This window comes from Myotis davidii, unplaced genomic scaffold (genome assembly GCF_000327345.1).
Source record: "Myotis davidii unplaced genomic scaffold, ASM32734v1 scaffold130, whole genome shotgun sequence".
Taxonomy (NCBI): domain Eukaryota; kingdom Metazoa; phylum Chordata; class Mammalia; order Chiroptera; family Vespertilionidae; genus Myotis; species Myotis davidii.
This window is the reverse complement of record NW_006285040.1, coordinates 3,389,264-3,404,830: the sequence shown is the minus strand read 5'-3', so window position 1 is coordinate 3,404,830 and position 15,567 is coordinate 3,389,264. Positions and strand designations below refer to the sequence as shown.

Genomic DNA, 15,567 nt, shown 5'->3' with positions numbered 1-15,567 from the left:
GTTCAAGGGTGGGGAGTACAGGAAAACAGGCTTGATTGCTGAGGTTAAAGAGTAAGTCACAGGCTAGGGGAGAGGGTCTCCCCTGTGCTCAATACTGAGGCTTCCTTCAGCTTTTCTGCCAAGAATACAGGTGTGGTGTGAGCCCACTGGTGCCGTGGACATTTGGTGGAGATATTAACAACCATTTTCATGTTTTTCATAGATTTACCTATGAAATCCAAATTGACACCCCAATTTTCTATAGATGTCCACACCACCAGATCATAAAACTATGATGAAATTATCCACTAAAGTCAGCTAATTCAGTTCACATAGAAACCAAAACCTGTTTCCTGAAAATGGCGCCTTAGGGCATCAATGTGACTAACATCCATGGATCAAATTGTTTCACTGCACAAAAGTAACGTAGATCTTTTGACAATGACACTGTCTCCTATGCTGATTTCTTAACTCATTAAATTTTTTGTGTGAAGACATAATAAGCTTTTGCCAATATATCATATTTGCAAGCAAAAAAAATATATGCAAAGAATTTGGATATGAGCCTGCCATGTCTCTTTATTTGATTATATCTGATTTCTATAAAAGATAAGAAAGTTGAATGACACCTTAGCATTTTCAGGAGAGTTTTGATATTAATCAGAAATAGGAGAACCAGGATCCTTTACATCAAGTTCTAACTAAAATGTTACCATTTAATAACTTTTGAAATGAACTCAGATTGGCACAGTTTAATTTCTATGAAAAGGTTATTTTGAGTCACCTTGTACTTAGTGGGTTGTATCTGAAACTTTTTCTACTGCAAATATTAACAGACAAAAATCCAATTTAAAAATTATAATTACTTTTGTTAGTTTCTACGTTGAAGAAGAATAAAACAGTTCCATTCAATTAAAAAGCTAGAGTAAAATGTCCAACCTTTTTTTTATCATATTTGCTTAAAAATTACAGTGTAAATAGCACATTTTAAAAAACAACAAAACCGGGCTTTCAAAAAAATGAAAATGCAGACATAACTTACTGCTCTGCATAATTAGTATCTTCTCAAGTGAATCTGTCCCTCACTATTGTAATAATGCACTAGGTGCCAGCATTTATAGCAACAGCATCGACAATAACATTGGCTCTAAAACACACTATTTTCTTTATTTGATATTTAGAAGATGGTTTCTGTTATTTATGCATATTTTGGTGCCAGCTGTACTCAGTTCCACACGCAGGGTAATGTTTCCAGGCCATTCCAGAAAAACTTCTCTGCCCAAAGATAAACACAGATAAAAGCTTCACTTACTGTGACAGTCTCCAAGACCATCTGTATTGCCACGCTCTATGTCCTGTTCAAAAGTTAATCTTTCAGAAAAAGAGGGGGGAGAAAAACAAACAAATTCAATCATGTGAGTCATTACTCGGGTTTCACTAAAGCAACTAACACAGTTTGATAAATTGAGTGACAGGTGCAAACAATATGTAGATAACAGCTTGAAAATTATATCTTTGAAATTTACAGAAATGAGTCTTATGTACAAGAATATCCAAAGAGAAGCCCTGGCGTACACAGTTAATTCAGATATTATTCAGGAGGTAATTAGTGTGTGCATTACTTATACCTGTCTTTTACTCTGATTCCCTGAGCATGTCTTAAACATTTAAATGTTAAAATACACTGTTCTGAGCAATATAGAAGTCTAAAAATCTCTCTCTATAAAAACCTAATATGCTAAGAGTCCGACCTATCAATCGACCATTTGACCAGTCACTATGACACGCACTGACCATCAGGGGGCAGACACTCCAACCAGTAGGTTAGCTTGCTGCTGGGGTCCGGCTGATTGGGATTGGACGAGACAGGCCGGACACACCCTGGAGCCAGCCTCCCACAGTTCTTCCCTGGCCTCTAAAATATTTCTTCTAATTAATTTCTTTTCAATGTGCATGAATTTGTGACTGGGCCTTTAGTTAAAAATAAGTCTTTCCCCCTCTACTTTCTCTTTCACCTTGACCCTTGCCTTCCTAGATTTTTATCTATTTCTTTGCTTAGCAATAACTTATATAACAAAGTGTTAAAAGATACAAATGGCCAGTGGCTAAGTGGGCCCAACAAGAGAGGGCTTGGAGGTGCATTTTGCTGAGACCATTCAGGTATTGTCTTCACTCCTCCCGTCCTCAGGAGTATACTTCTGGTTATGCCTTGAATATAGAAAGATCTTGCCTTAGCTTTTTTAACTGTGCTCTGTGATCCTTTCTCCTTCACTTCAAGTCCCAGGAAAAGATATAAAGTGCTACCACTGTAGCATGTCTGTATTGCTGTTTGTAAAGATGATATAATAAAATATAGAAGTCAACCCTTTATATTAGTCAAATATCCAGGTCAGACTTAGTTATCATTCGCCCTGTTTATGGGAATACTTTCCCTCATATGATGCAGGTGGTAGTCATGAGGTGGCCTTCTGCCTATTTGTCTAGCTGTTCTAAAATGGGAGAGGAGAGTCAGTGATGGGAGCCCTTCTGTTCCCCCTTTGGATGTGGGGAAGTTGAAGGAATTGGCTAAGTAAGAACTGTGCTGCCATATGGCACCTCTCTTGAGTTGCCATAACCTGTCAAGGACATGCATTGAATATTTTTCCAATGTTATTTTGGATTTCACAGCCAATGAAGTAAACACATAAAAGAAACCTTTCAACGAATGCCAGCTGAGCATTTAAAGACCGGGTCACAATTTTAAGCACCGAAATCACAGGCATGTTAGACGGCCCCGATCAAGCTGATCTCCTGGAGAACTGCCAAGAATTGACTACCTAATGAGTAATAGGGTCAACTGTTCTTCAGCACAGGAGAAGATTTATTGGATGTATACAACATGCTTGCAGTACAAATGCATCGCTTAACAAATGCTCTGCAATTTCTTCCCAGCCTTGTATGGTCAATTAGAGGAGCCCGCTTTGCGATGGCTGGGCAAACTGCATCACTAATCTAATTGTTCCCCAACTGCTCCTTTTCTCTGCTGTTCTCGAATTGTGATGATTAAGGCATGCACATCCCTGTCCCTCTCTCCAGGGAACATTTAGAAGCCCACTGCGTTTCTTCTCTTTTGTTTTCAATCAGCCTGAGGATGCATGATTAATCAATTAGAAATCTGCCACCTGTGATATCGGGGTGTTCTGTGAAATGGGAAAAGGAAGGAGAATCGCTGGCCGTCCCATTGATGAGGCTGTGCACAGAAGGCTGAGTGGTGGTGGTATGTGCAAGCACAGTTAACATACATATAGAATGGATAGCACCTTATACTCTCCCACATCTGGGGTGCCTTACCTGCTGCTGGGCAACAGATAGGCACAGGAACCTCCTTCTTTCACCCACCCGCAGTATGGGTCTCTGGAGGCGATACAGGTCCTGCAGGAAGAGGATGACCGTGAGCTACCTAGGCCTCCTTTCTAAGCATTTCCTAATAGGCAATGAGGCAAAGTACATACTTTTTACACTTCCCATGTCGTTCACACCGCCCAAGGGGAACCTTTATCACACAGGTGGAGAATGCAACATACAGAGAGTTGCTTGCTTTGTCCAGTTGCAATCCCATAATCCTCTTGTCTTCTACTCCATCATAGCTACACCTAATTGTTTAAGGCAGGATAATATCATTAAAAGCTTTCCTCGGGTCAGTTCTCTTTTTCTTGCCACCATCCTCATACCCACCTCCCAGCCTACAAAGTGATCTCTTAATCTGATCTAAGTAAAGGTGAAATAGATCCTCTTACATGCACACACACACACACACACACACACACACATCTATATGTGTTTCTATATAAATACATTATTGGCAAGGAGAAAATAATGCCTTTTATGTATTAAAAGATTTTCACAAATAATGTTAAAAGCCACACCTAAAAATGTATAAAACCTATGTCTGCCTTGACTTTCTCTGAATAACATAAGTAATTACTGAGAAAGGACCAAATATTCTACATACTTTTCAGGATTGTAAACGCTCATCTCCTCCAGGAAAAGGCTGTCATTTAGAAAACCACTGTTTCCTATTCTGGCCAAGAACTTCAAGATGAGTCCCTTCTCTGATCCCAGGAAAACCACAGTGTGATTCTGATAGGGCCCAGCCGCGGTGTCTACCGCAATTTTGGTGAGGCGGTATCTGAAATGACAAGATTGCATTCTTCATCTCTCTGTTGGTCTGTCATTCAAGTGTTCCCCTTCCCACTTTATACAATTGAATTGTGACAGAGCTTTCTAGCAATAACCTCCAGAGAAATATATGCATGTAAATAATGCTCTCAAGCTGTTCTGGTACGTTACTTCCATATGCAGAGCATTAGTATGGCTCCAAGGGGAGAACAGAGGTATGGGGTGTGGAGGCCAAGTTACATAATAAATAGCCAGCCATTACCATTCCATCTGAAACCATTCCACAATTATCTCTGCCCTGAGCAACAAGGAAAGGCTCATGTCTCCTCTGAAAAGGGGAGGAATATGGGAACTCATTTGACATTTCATTTAACATTGGAAAGAAAAGCAATGGCTACCATTTTTTTATATCATTCTTCTGCGATGTAAAGCCTCATCAACAGCCGAAACCGGTTTGGCTCAGTGGATGGAGCGTCGGCCTGCGGACTGAAAGGTCCCAGGTTCGATTCCGGTCAAGGGCATGTACCTGGGTTGCGGGCACATCCCCAGTGGGAGATGTGCAGGAGGCAGCTGATCGATGTTTCTCTCTCATCGATGTTTCTAACTCTCTATCTCTCTCCCTTCCTCTCTGTAAAAAATCAATAAAATTAAAAAAAAAAAGCCTCATCAACAAAATGCCAGATTAGAAAGATTTTCAATTGTGTGTAGAAGGACTGAGAGCTCCGAAGGATGTGCCAGCCAAGCAAGACACATTTAGAGCAAAGGTGAAGGGCATCAGCCTGGTCACATGTCTAGGATAAGTCCTATTGGGCATCCTTTTCCTCTCAGGTCTCCATAGACACCTATTTGTCCTAAACACCATGGCAGGTTCCAGAAAATATGGACCTTCTTGCAAGTTATATTGTTTCCATCGTATGGACAAGAGCCATTATAATACCTTAATATATTTCAATAAAGGCACAGTTTAAAAACGGTGGTAAATTTAATTAACCTTGTGTTTGATGACTGCCCAGACTGGATGGTACTCAGGAAAGCCTGTTGAATTGTTTGGAAATAAGCTCTAAATACATACAAGGAGGAGTACTTAATGCTTTCACAGATTTCACATCAGCTATCCCATCTCAGTTGGCCACCACTTCAGATAACAAATGCTGAAGTATAAACCTTCATGCTGGTATACTTGTGCAAATCCTCCTTTCGTTCATGCTCCACTTGGAAAGTTAACAACCAAGGCACAATGCTTGGATGGAATCTGCAGCTTGTTCTGAAACCATGTCCAACCAAACAGGTATCCACATCATTGACTGACTCTACTTCACTGCTCCTCCACTTTTGCAAAGACTGGACTAAAGGGCTACCCAGAAAGGAGACACTTTTGTTTCCTCTAATTGCTGTCATGTGCCCAGTTAGCCCCCAAATACCCAAACTCCTCTCACTGGGAATGTGGGTGCAGGGTTTGGTGGCATCCACCCCACTCGCCAGCATTTCATAGTGGAACCAATGCATGTGATTACAGAAGATATCTGTGCCGTTTCAAAACATGATCCACTGATCTGAGCATGAGATGGAGTAGGGAAGATGCCTGTAGGACTCGGTGTGCTTGGCACCCACCTGACCATCGTCCTCAGGAACCATGGCCTGTTGATGACAGAAGGCACGGCCTCGTCCATGAGCGGGTGCGTTTTGATGAAGTTCAGGGTATCATCAGGAAAGTCATTAGAGGTTGCGTATTTTTCTAAGGAGGATGAGCCAGCACAGCAACCCGGCCTAAAAAGAAAGGGAGGGAGTGTGTTTCATGCCTTATGGCTAATTCCTTGAATGAACTGCTTCTCTAAGCATCTGGCATGAGGGAAAATGTACCAGAGGCTGAGAGGAGGAAGTTGAACAATGCAGATGCCACCAAATAAATGTGCTTAGATTTCCTCCAGGCCGCCTCGCATGCCATAGAGGAGCCTCCGCCAGGGCAGTTCAACCTTGGCTGGGGGCAGCTTGGCTTCCCCCCAGCAGAACAAACAAATTCCATCAACAATGATGGAGCTCGAAACAAGTGGGGGAGTATGTGGTGTGCACATGTCCAGGCCTGCTCTATCGACCCTAAAACCCTGCTGGAAGTTCTCGAGGCATTTGCCCTACAAAAGGAGAGAATTAAGCTGACTTTTCCACAAAAGTAGAAAACAAAGGCACTCAAAAGCCACGAGCCAGCATATGTACCAGCAACACTCCATGTAACCATCTCCCACTGGGAGTCAGAGAACATCTGTATTTTGTTTTTTATGGATGTTTTTGTTTTTGTTTGATTTGGGCAGGTATGAAAAGCCAATGACACCGAAGCTTCCCTCCTGAAAGGTCATGGCATTATGACGTGAAAACTTTTTTCTACAAGAAATGCTATGGCTTCTCGAGTCAAGGGACATCTCAGCAAAGCCAGATTAGGGAAACCTGACACCAGGCCTAGCCACACAGCTGGTTTGCCTGCTGGTGCAGGAGAGGAAACTGGACTCCGACAGCAATGACATGGTCTGGCCCATGCGTGCTCTGTGTCATGGCACTGACCCCCCAGCCCTGTGGGCGTATCCCCAAACCTGCAAGAGGGGCGAGGCAAGCAAGCGGAAGGATGAGGGTAAACACACTGCCAAATCTGGAACTGGCAAATCACTTACAGTATGTTTCCTGGTCATGGCTTACACACCAAGGAGAACACATTAAGTATGTGCTCCCTGAAACCGGATCCCTCAGGCTGAATTCCCCCTCCTACTTACCTAGAAAGTAGCTAACCGTACCAGACATCGATTAGAAGGTCTATCTGAGCTTTTGCCGGAGTGTGCTTTTTGCACCCCGTCTGCTCTCCATAAGTAACAGGGTATGCACATGCCAGACAATTCAGACAATGAAGACAGAACTACGAGGCTTTCTCTCCTGGGTACAGGGTTCGCATTATCTAAATTAGCTCCATTAAATGGCTTGGGCTAGGTATTTTCTGGGGGGACTTGAGGTGGGAGGAGATGGTTGGAAACCAAAAAACTTAAAAGACATTGGGCTTCTGCCTTCCAGAGGCTCACAAATTCCGTGGAGGAAGCAGGGCACACAAGGATGTTTCCATGTAACTTGCAAATGCTGTAATGAAGGTACCCAGTGGGTACCACAGAAAGAACAGGCACAGGGTCGGGGGACAGTTTTCTCCCATCCCAGTTAAAAAGGATGAATTCACTGCTTTAGTGTGAGGAATTGAAGGAGACTACAGAGGACCAAGAGGTCTCTGGACAGTAGGTTCCCAATGAAGGCAATTCTGGGGCACACTTTGGGGAGAGGGGAATTTGGGTTGCTTATGGACCCAAAATACACCGGAACCTGGCAGACCAGAGACATGTTAAGGTCCGCTGCACCTATGCTCTCTTCTTGCCCTTGGCCTGAGTCTTGACTCAGCTCTGATCCAGCCTGGTCAAAAAATCCAGGGAACACACACCATTTCTGTTCCACATTTTATTAGGATTTAAAGACAGGAGTTTCTGTAAAATTGAAGGGAAGCAGGGAAGGACAATGGAAACAATCTATCCAGCTATGTGAACGTACACAATCACTTTATACCCCTCTGGGCCCCAGTTTCCTTGACTATAGACATTGGAGCTAGCTGGACGAAATGGATCTATTCATCCTAGGATTACATGGATAAACCACAGATATAGAGATTAAGCAAAAGACTAGAGTCATTGTTTTAAAGATAATACAAGTAACCCTGAATCTTGCTTAAGTGGATGAAGGTGAATGACCTCATAGGCCTTGCTGTTGTTCCAGCATCTTATCTGTATGGCTGGCATGGGCATGGAAGACACTGGTACAATTCATTATCAGAGGAGCAAGCTGTACCATTTCTAGAAATTCAATATAGCATATCGCCCTGGTTGGTGTGTTCAGTGGTTGGGTTTGATCCCTGGTCAAAGGCACATACTTGGGTTGCAGGTTTGGTCCACAGCCCCGATTGGGACAGGCCTGGGAGGCAACCAGTCCATGAATCTCTCTCACATCAATGTTTCTCTCTCTCTCTCTCTCTCTCTCCTTCCCTCCCCCCTCCATTTCACCCTCTCTAAAAATCATTGGTAAAAACATCCTTGGGTTAGATTAACAACAACAAAATAGCATATTTTGTATGTACCTGGGCTTAGGCACTCGTTCATCAGGAACTGGTGTCCAAGTGGAATCCGGAGACTTCTGTTCCTTGAATCTCCCAGTAAAAACATTGGCAATGTCAAGCATGTCATAGGCACAAACCGCAGACCCAGGGATGCTGCAACATGACATTTCACACACAGTGTTACTCATGCCCAGCTGCACAGGCAGCTTGGAAAACATACTCCAAAGAAACTTTCCTCTTACAGGCAATTGAAATGTAAAGTTCATATACTGAACACAATAAATGTAAGGGATCCCAGTGCATAAAGCGAATGTTCCTGGGAATCAAATTTTCATCAGTGGCCTTAAATAAAGGGCTAGTTAAAGCAACTCATAAAGAGGAAAAAACCTCTTCATGTCTTCTGGGACTGCTTTTGTTTAGAAAGGAAGAGTAGTCGAACTGGTGATTAAGAAGTTTCATGAATTCGCTGATGTTAATTCTTAGTCAATAACCCCCTCCCCCAGTAAAAATTTTAGAAAATATTCTACATCTCCAATATTAGTAAAAATTTAAAAAGTGCCTCCACTGTCCAAATATTGCTTCTTTGGATTTGGTACCTCAAGCTAAGGACTGCGGAAGTGAGAATGTCCGCGTGCAGAACTCGGGAATATTTTGTTAGTTGGTGTACATTCCAGTTTTTACTCCTGTTTATTTGCATAGGACTGAACAATCTAAGTCTCTAAAACATAAAAACTTGGCAAATAAAGTGCTCTATTAAGTGCTAAGTAATAATAATGGCAGTAATCTCTACCTATAATTACATTCTGGCCTAGCACTCCTGGAAGGACTTTGGGATTTTTTTTTTCCCATCAGTGGTGAGAGGCATGAATAATTCATTCATCTGGGTATACTGTTTGAACCCATGTTTGTTATTGACTATGGTTGTTCCTTGGTTTTGATCAAATAAATTGCAGGCACCAGCTGGCCAATGTTTTAATCAGGCATTGAGGTTGTGGGCCAGTGCACGGCAGCATCAGGACAAGACTGTGCTGTATGGGAACATCATTCAGCACAGAGAGAGTGACTGGTCTGGATTTTGCAAATGTAGGAAGGATATGGAAATCACCTCATAATGATCAGGAAAACTTTATGCTATCTTTAATTTCATAACACAGTTATTGAAGAATTACTAGTAAAGCAAGAAATAGAGAATTGAGTATACAAGACAGTGATCCCCATTTGTTTTGAAATTTTAGAACCCTGGCATTACTTAATTTTGTAAGATTCTTCTTATCTCCCTTTCCAAAAAGTAACAGGTATACATATTTACTTTAAATATTAAGAAAAATAGGATAAATATTGAATTATTTTATGAGGAACCTTGTAATAACCCTGGGATTTTATAATCTTCCCAAGGATAGAATTACTTGTGACATCCTTTCGTCTTCCTTCCCTACTTTACTTCCTCCTCCTTCCTTTCATCTTTTTTTCATTCCTTTCTTTCTACCTGGTGTTCATTCAACCTATAATTATGGAAGCCCTAATCTCAGGCAGTAAAGGCTTAACAAATAACAGAGAGTACTGCTCTCAGTTGACTCACAGTTCAGTGTGGAGACAAATAACAACAACAATGATGATACTAATTCATGCAGGACAACTTGCTAAGAGCAGTATTTAAAGAGGAATGCACAAGATCTCATGGGAAGCGACTCCAGCTGAGACTTGGAGCATCCTTAGGGTTACAATGGGCAAACACAGACTTTGGTTGGACCCGCGGACTTGGCAGAGAACAGGACATGAGCAAGCATGGCATGTTCGAGACGATCTTAGTTCCAGAAAGCACGTGCTGCTGCAGAGATGGGCCAGACCATGAGGAGGTTTGCATACCCTTCTAAGGAGCGTGAGCTTTATCCCCAGGGCAAGGAGGAGCACCCAAAGGGCTTGAAACCTAACAGTGACCAAGTTTGCATGAGTGGAGCATGGGGTGGAGAGGAATGAATCTAGAGGGAGTAAACGCAGAGAGAACAATAATTTATAGATAAATGAGTATGTGCATTTTTACCACTCTCTGATTTTACTGAGCAAATATGTCTCTGCAACTGCATAAGCATGCAATATTTGAATGTTTCTTGGGGGCCATTAAAGAAAATACTTTAAATGGAGCATCTATAATATGCTAGAATCTACTGCTGTATTATAATCATAAAGTAACTCACCGACCTCAAAAATTAAACCAACAAACCGGAAGTGTACTCTGAAATTCTGCTAGCCCCTGCTTTCCCACGTACCATGACAGTATTCTTTTTCAACAGTCTAGAATCTAGCATTCGGAAGTATAAACAGTCGAAGTCTGAATTATTGAATCTTTTCTAGTCTCAGGCTTACAAATCTCCACAGATGATTAAAGCTTACTTAAATTTCACTGAGTGCTTCTTGCTGTAGTATGGTTTCATATTTTCATGCATCTTCAGTGGGGAACTCTTGACTTCCATGTAATAAAGGAACATTATTTCATCCTTTAGCTTGTTCTGATCCGGGCTCTACCTAATTCTGAAGCATTTCTTCCTAGATGCTGTCCTTCAATCTCAACATGTACATGCCTGTCATCTAGGTACTCACGGAGTTCTTAAAAGTCTTTGTTAAAAAGTGTAATCCAAAAAAAAAACAGTGCATTCCTGAAGGAAGACAATATAGAATATCCAAAATTCTACATAGAAATGAGAATACAGTACATTTAAATTGTATGAGCACGCCCAGAGTGATGACCATTTTCACAATTGTGTTAGGACTCTAAGGACTGGGAAAGCTGAGAACCAGAAAATCTAAATGCCTGTCTTCTTTCTGCTCTTTAAACCCCACATATTGCCACTGCTCCAGGGACAGTTATTAGAATATTATTTAATTCCTCAAAGTCTCAGCTTAAAAACTACCAAAATAGGAATAAACAGGTTGACTCTCAGTATTTCGAGGTTTGACAATGTCTAAGTCCTCATTCGAGCCCTCCGGAGTCCGACAGTGGTGCTATGGTTGGGATGCAGGCTCCTCTGATGGGACAACAATAACCAGGGTGTCTTAGGTGGGGATGGACTCATCTGGATCCTAACTTTCACTCAGTAGCATTTTCATATTTTTCCAGGGTTTTTACCTCAAAAGATATTAATATTAAAAGTCAAACAGAATGGTACATGGCCTAGAAGCTGCCTCCTCCATCTACTGTCTTCCTGGACTAGGTACTGTAATTGAGTTGTTTTGTCCAGTATAAAAAGCGGGCAACAGTATTCATTGCCAGGATTACAGAAGGATTGAGAAACAGCACGTGAATAGTGTTTCTATGACAGGCCTATAATTAGAAGATATTGTTATAATTTACCTAATTACTTTCCCTAAAATCCTAATCTAATAACTCCTGTAAATGACCGTTAATTTGTTGATGAAAACTGTGTGTGAAGTGCTTTTTTAGCCACAAATAGTGAAGGGCAACTTTTCCATCACTTGTGAATCTTGCGTATTAGAAGAGAGCCCCCGGGGAAAGGAAGCCGGAAGAACCAATTAGGTCCACACAGCCATGGCATGGTTACCTGTTATAAGGTGTGGAAAAGGTTGCCAGGACAACGTCACGGCCGTTAATACGAATCACATCTGTAACCGCCTGGAGTATGTTGAAATAGAAGTGAGAGTCTCCGGGAACTGAGCAGTTGAGGCGAGCCTTAAGGAAAGATGTCCACTGTTTCTCCAGGACTCGCTGAGACCCTCCCATGTCATTCTTGCAAACCTGGGCCACTCGTGGGAAAACAACCTGCGGAGGGAAAACACACAGGGAGAATGAAATGCACTCACTTTTCGAGGCGATCTTATTGGAGTTTTCCTTTCTTTGAAAATAGAAACAGAACAACAAGGTGCTTAAATTAATCTCATGTTTCTAAAAAAAAAAAAAAAAAGGAAAACCTCAGCATTGGAACAGCATGTTTTAAAAGATAAGGCGGTGGCATTTAATACAGAGCCATAAATCCTTCAGGGGATCAGCTCCCAGCCACATACACTCATTTCCATATGGACTGCTTAGCTTTTTATTTCCTCAAACAAAAGCGCACTTTGTATGCGCCATCTCTGGCATCCTCACTAGCTGCCTCTGGGCCTCGAATCTCATACCCTGAATTCCTCTAACTGTGCAAACCACCCAGCATTGATTTTGTGCCCTCCAACTAACCAGTAGTGACCTTGATCCACTCTCTGGTAATCATAACTGAAAAGGACATCCCCTAAGTGTCCTCTTGCTTTATTCAATAAAGATAAAATTTAGGACCCTCAGTTTGCTTAAAGATACTGTATCTCTACTCTCTCTGTGTGGAGCATCTCATTAAAAAGAGAAAACTGTTGAGTATACCTGGAAACCACATCTTAAGACACTTGAAACTCAGTATGAAATCACTGAACATCTGCTTATTACATTTTGAAAAGAAATATTTAAGATGTCCCCTGTACTCCGTTGCTTTTTTGCTAAAGCACCCAGGGTTTGGAGGCAGCACAGTGTTTCACTTCCACTAATCTTTGTATCTTCGCAAAATGATGCCTCGTCATTGGATTGATGGTTCCTATTTCAAGGTCATTCATAACCATATTGATCCAAAAGGGAGACCTCCTCCCCTCTTACCTTTCCCATGGTGTTATACTCCACTGCTATTTCCCTGAAGAAGAAGTAGATATAGTCTCCATAGTCCACTGCTTGGACGAAATATGGTTCTGTGAACAAATTCGGAACTTTAATTGGGGACAAGTCACACAGTTGAAAGAATTTTAATCAATTGCAACCAGTGACAAGTTATTAATTAAAAGCACAGGGCCATTAGACATTTGGTTAACACCAGCCGTTTTTAATGACTGCACACATGTGAATGCTGGTGATTTCAGAAAGCATTCGAGCCTACAAATTACATGTTTCAGAAGTGGTTGCAACCAACAATGAAAACTAAATGAGTGCTGCATATTCCTGTCTTTTATTTTCCACAATGGAATGCCCACATTACAGAGAGGGTTTCGTACACGTCTCTTGTCAACCTGACTCATGCAGAGTTATGAGAGCTCTTTTCCTGTTCCCTGCACCTCCAACCCCCTGCTCCCTGTTCTTCTCATGTGGGACTCTGAAATGAGAGTTGGAGGCAGGAAAGATGAATGTAATGTGCTCTATTGTAGTAGCATTGGTAGTTCTGTTAATGTTCCAGAAACTGATGGGAAGTGAAAAAGGGAGGTAAATAAATCAATTGAGGCAAAAGATGCAATTTGCACCTTCCCGTCTGTCAGAAGCCACTAATGAAATGAAACTAGTCTGGTCCCTTGGGACCTAAATGTCCCTCAAGACACCTATTGTCCGCCCCCTTTATTCTTTTGTTTTTTCACCTTTCAACCATTTTGAATCATGCTTGACGGTCCTTAGGGTTGGTCTGTCTCCAAAACTCCGGTAAATAACTGCATCGATGGCAAGGAAGTCAGTCACTGTGGCCGAGTATAGTTTTCCATCTTAGAAAAAAGAGAAAAGAGGTGAATGGTGGGGAGCAAGACAGTGGGCATGGAGGGATAATAGAGACATGCCCCAGATTGCTTTCCCATATCAGGCAAATTAGATAGGACAACTGGGAAAAATCCAAGAGTCACTGGGAAAATACTTGGCCCACATTCCTAACCATTTTAAATTGGGATTGTGAGAGAGGAAACATTTTTCATTTTTAAATTGCACGGCAATTTCTAAGCAGCAGCAGCTCCAGGGGGACAGGGTGAATAAAAAATGCTGTTTGCTTCAATTGATTAGATGGTTCTTGACTGAACTCTCCAGGCCAAGGCCCCTTGGATGCTGCTGCTGCTACCGTGCTGTGGCAGACTGGATCAGCCGGGGTCCCAGGGGAAGACAGAAGCTGGCTGTTACCACCTGAAAGTTTCCATTCAGCAGCAGTAATGGAATGCTCAGACTGAACAGGGGAGGGGAGTTAAGAAAGGGGGTTCATAAACAAAAAGGAACTGACTAAACTGCTACTTAGATACTGAGAGGCACTGCTCCCCTTTACCGTAGTCAGGATTCATACTAAGCCCTGCCAACCTGGCTACATTAGAGATAGGCTTGAGAGCACACCCAAAGCAAAAGGGACTGAATTGGACTAAAGATTGATCCCTAACAATTTTTATTCTTTTCCTGGATTAGCAAACGCTTGGCACACACATAATTAAATGGGGTGTTCTAGAATAGAAAAATCTATATAGATGAAACAGAGACAGTAATTATATTCAAACTGAAAAATTACTTCCTTGGTTCTTTTTTAATGGGTTGCATATCTTCTTTAATTATATGTTGGCACTTATGTACAATATAGTATTCTTTAAGCTCTCCCACTTGTGGGAAAGCATAATGGTTTATAAAAAGCTTATGCAAACATACCTAAGTAAAGTTCTTAATGTCTGCCTTTGGACTTCAACTAACTGAAAGTGGTTCAGGTTCAGTTTAGAGCTGCCTTAATATCTGCACTATTAACAGCCATATATTAGCAAGTGTTGACTGTTTGGGTTAGATTGGAACTGCAGACAACAAACCTTTCTGTTGATAAACATATCTACACAAAGCACAACTTTAATTATAGAATCACAACCCTAGGTCACACAGATGGAACTGGGAAGTGGGGGATAGGGATTAGGTGTGTGTGTGTGTGTTTGTGTGTGTGTTCATTCCTTCTGACCACTCCCCACTACTCTTTGTGTTTTACATTCAGCACTGGGTATTTCACCAGACTTTTACTTGTGAAACAGAGCACTATTCTGGCATTCGTGATAGTATGACAACCATTCAGTTGCAGCAAGGATCTTCTGTTAATAAGGGCTGAACGTGTGTGAGGGATTCAAATATTCCAGGGAACACCTATTGAGGAAGGGGAGGGGCAGTCATAGGATTGTCTCATGTGGCTTGTTTTAGTTAGCCCCTGGAAAGTTGGCTTTAGAAAATACTTTGCCCATTCTCCTTTTACTACGCCAAGCTAAAATAAGTCCTCTTTTTAATTTAAAATTAAATTTACATTCTCCATTGCAGCCCACATCTTCCATGGTACCAACTAATGCAGATTCAGGTGTCGGAAATGTGCTACAGTGGAAGTTACACATTTGGGAATATACCCAAGCACCTCCTCTGCTGGGCTTGCTCCTGCCCGTGCTGACATAGGTTTACAGGACCTCGTGACCCTTACGATGCTGCTTTCCAGTAATACTGCGCTCTAACTTTGGCAGGGGACCCAAGGAAACAGTCCTTAACTGGCACAAGCTGTTTCTACATTCTGTGACTACAGATT

At 41.8% G+C, this 15,567-nt stretch overlaps 1 protein-coding gene across 3 annotated transcripts in view; it reads right to left on the bottom strand.

The window, feature by feature from the left end:
• Positions 1–15,567, bottom strand: part of SEMA6A (semaphorin 6A) — a 128,962-nt gene that overhangs the window by 28,561 nt on the left and 84,834 nt on the right. For all 3 annotated transcript variants that reach the window (XM_006755264.2, XM_006755265.2, XM_006755266.2), the window contains exons 8-16: positions 13,640–13,759; positions 12,897–12,985; positions 11,824–12,041; positions 8,288–8,419; positions 5,749–5,904; positions 3,971–4,147; positions 3,471–3,611; positions 3,310–3,390; positions 1,292–1,350 (exon numbers count right to left, since the gene is read on the bottom strand). In XM_006755264.2, the coding sequence (XP_006755327.1) occupies positions 1,292–1,350; positions 3,310–3,390; positions 3,471–3,611; positions 3,971–4,147; positions 5,749–5,904; positions 8,288–8,419; positions 11,824–12,041; positions 12,897–12,985; positions 13,640–13,759 (1,173 nt within the window). The remainder of the gene's footprint in view (positions 1–1,291; positions 1,351–3,309; positions 3,391–3,470; positions 3,612–3,970; positions 4,148–5,748; positions 5,905–8,287; positions 8,420–11,823; positions 12,042–12,896; positions 12,986–13,639; positions 13,760–15,567) is intronic.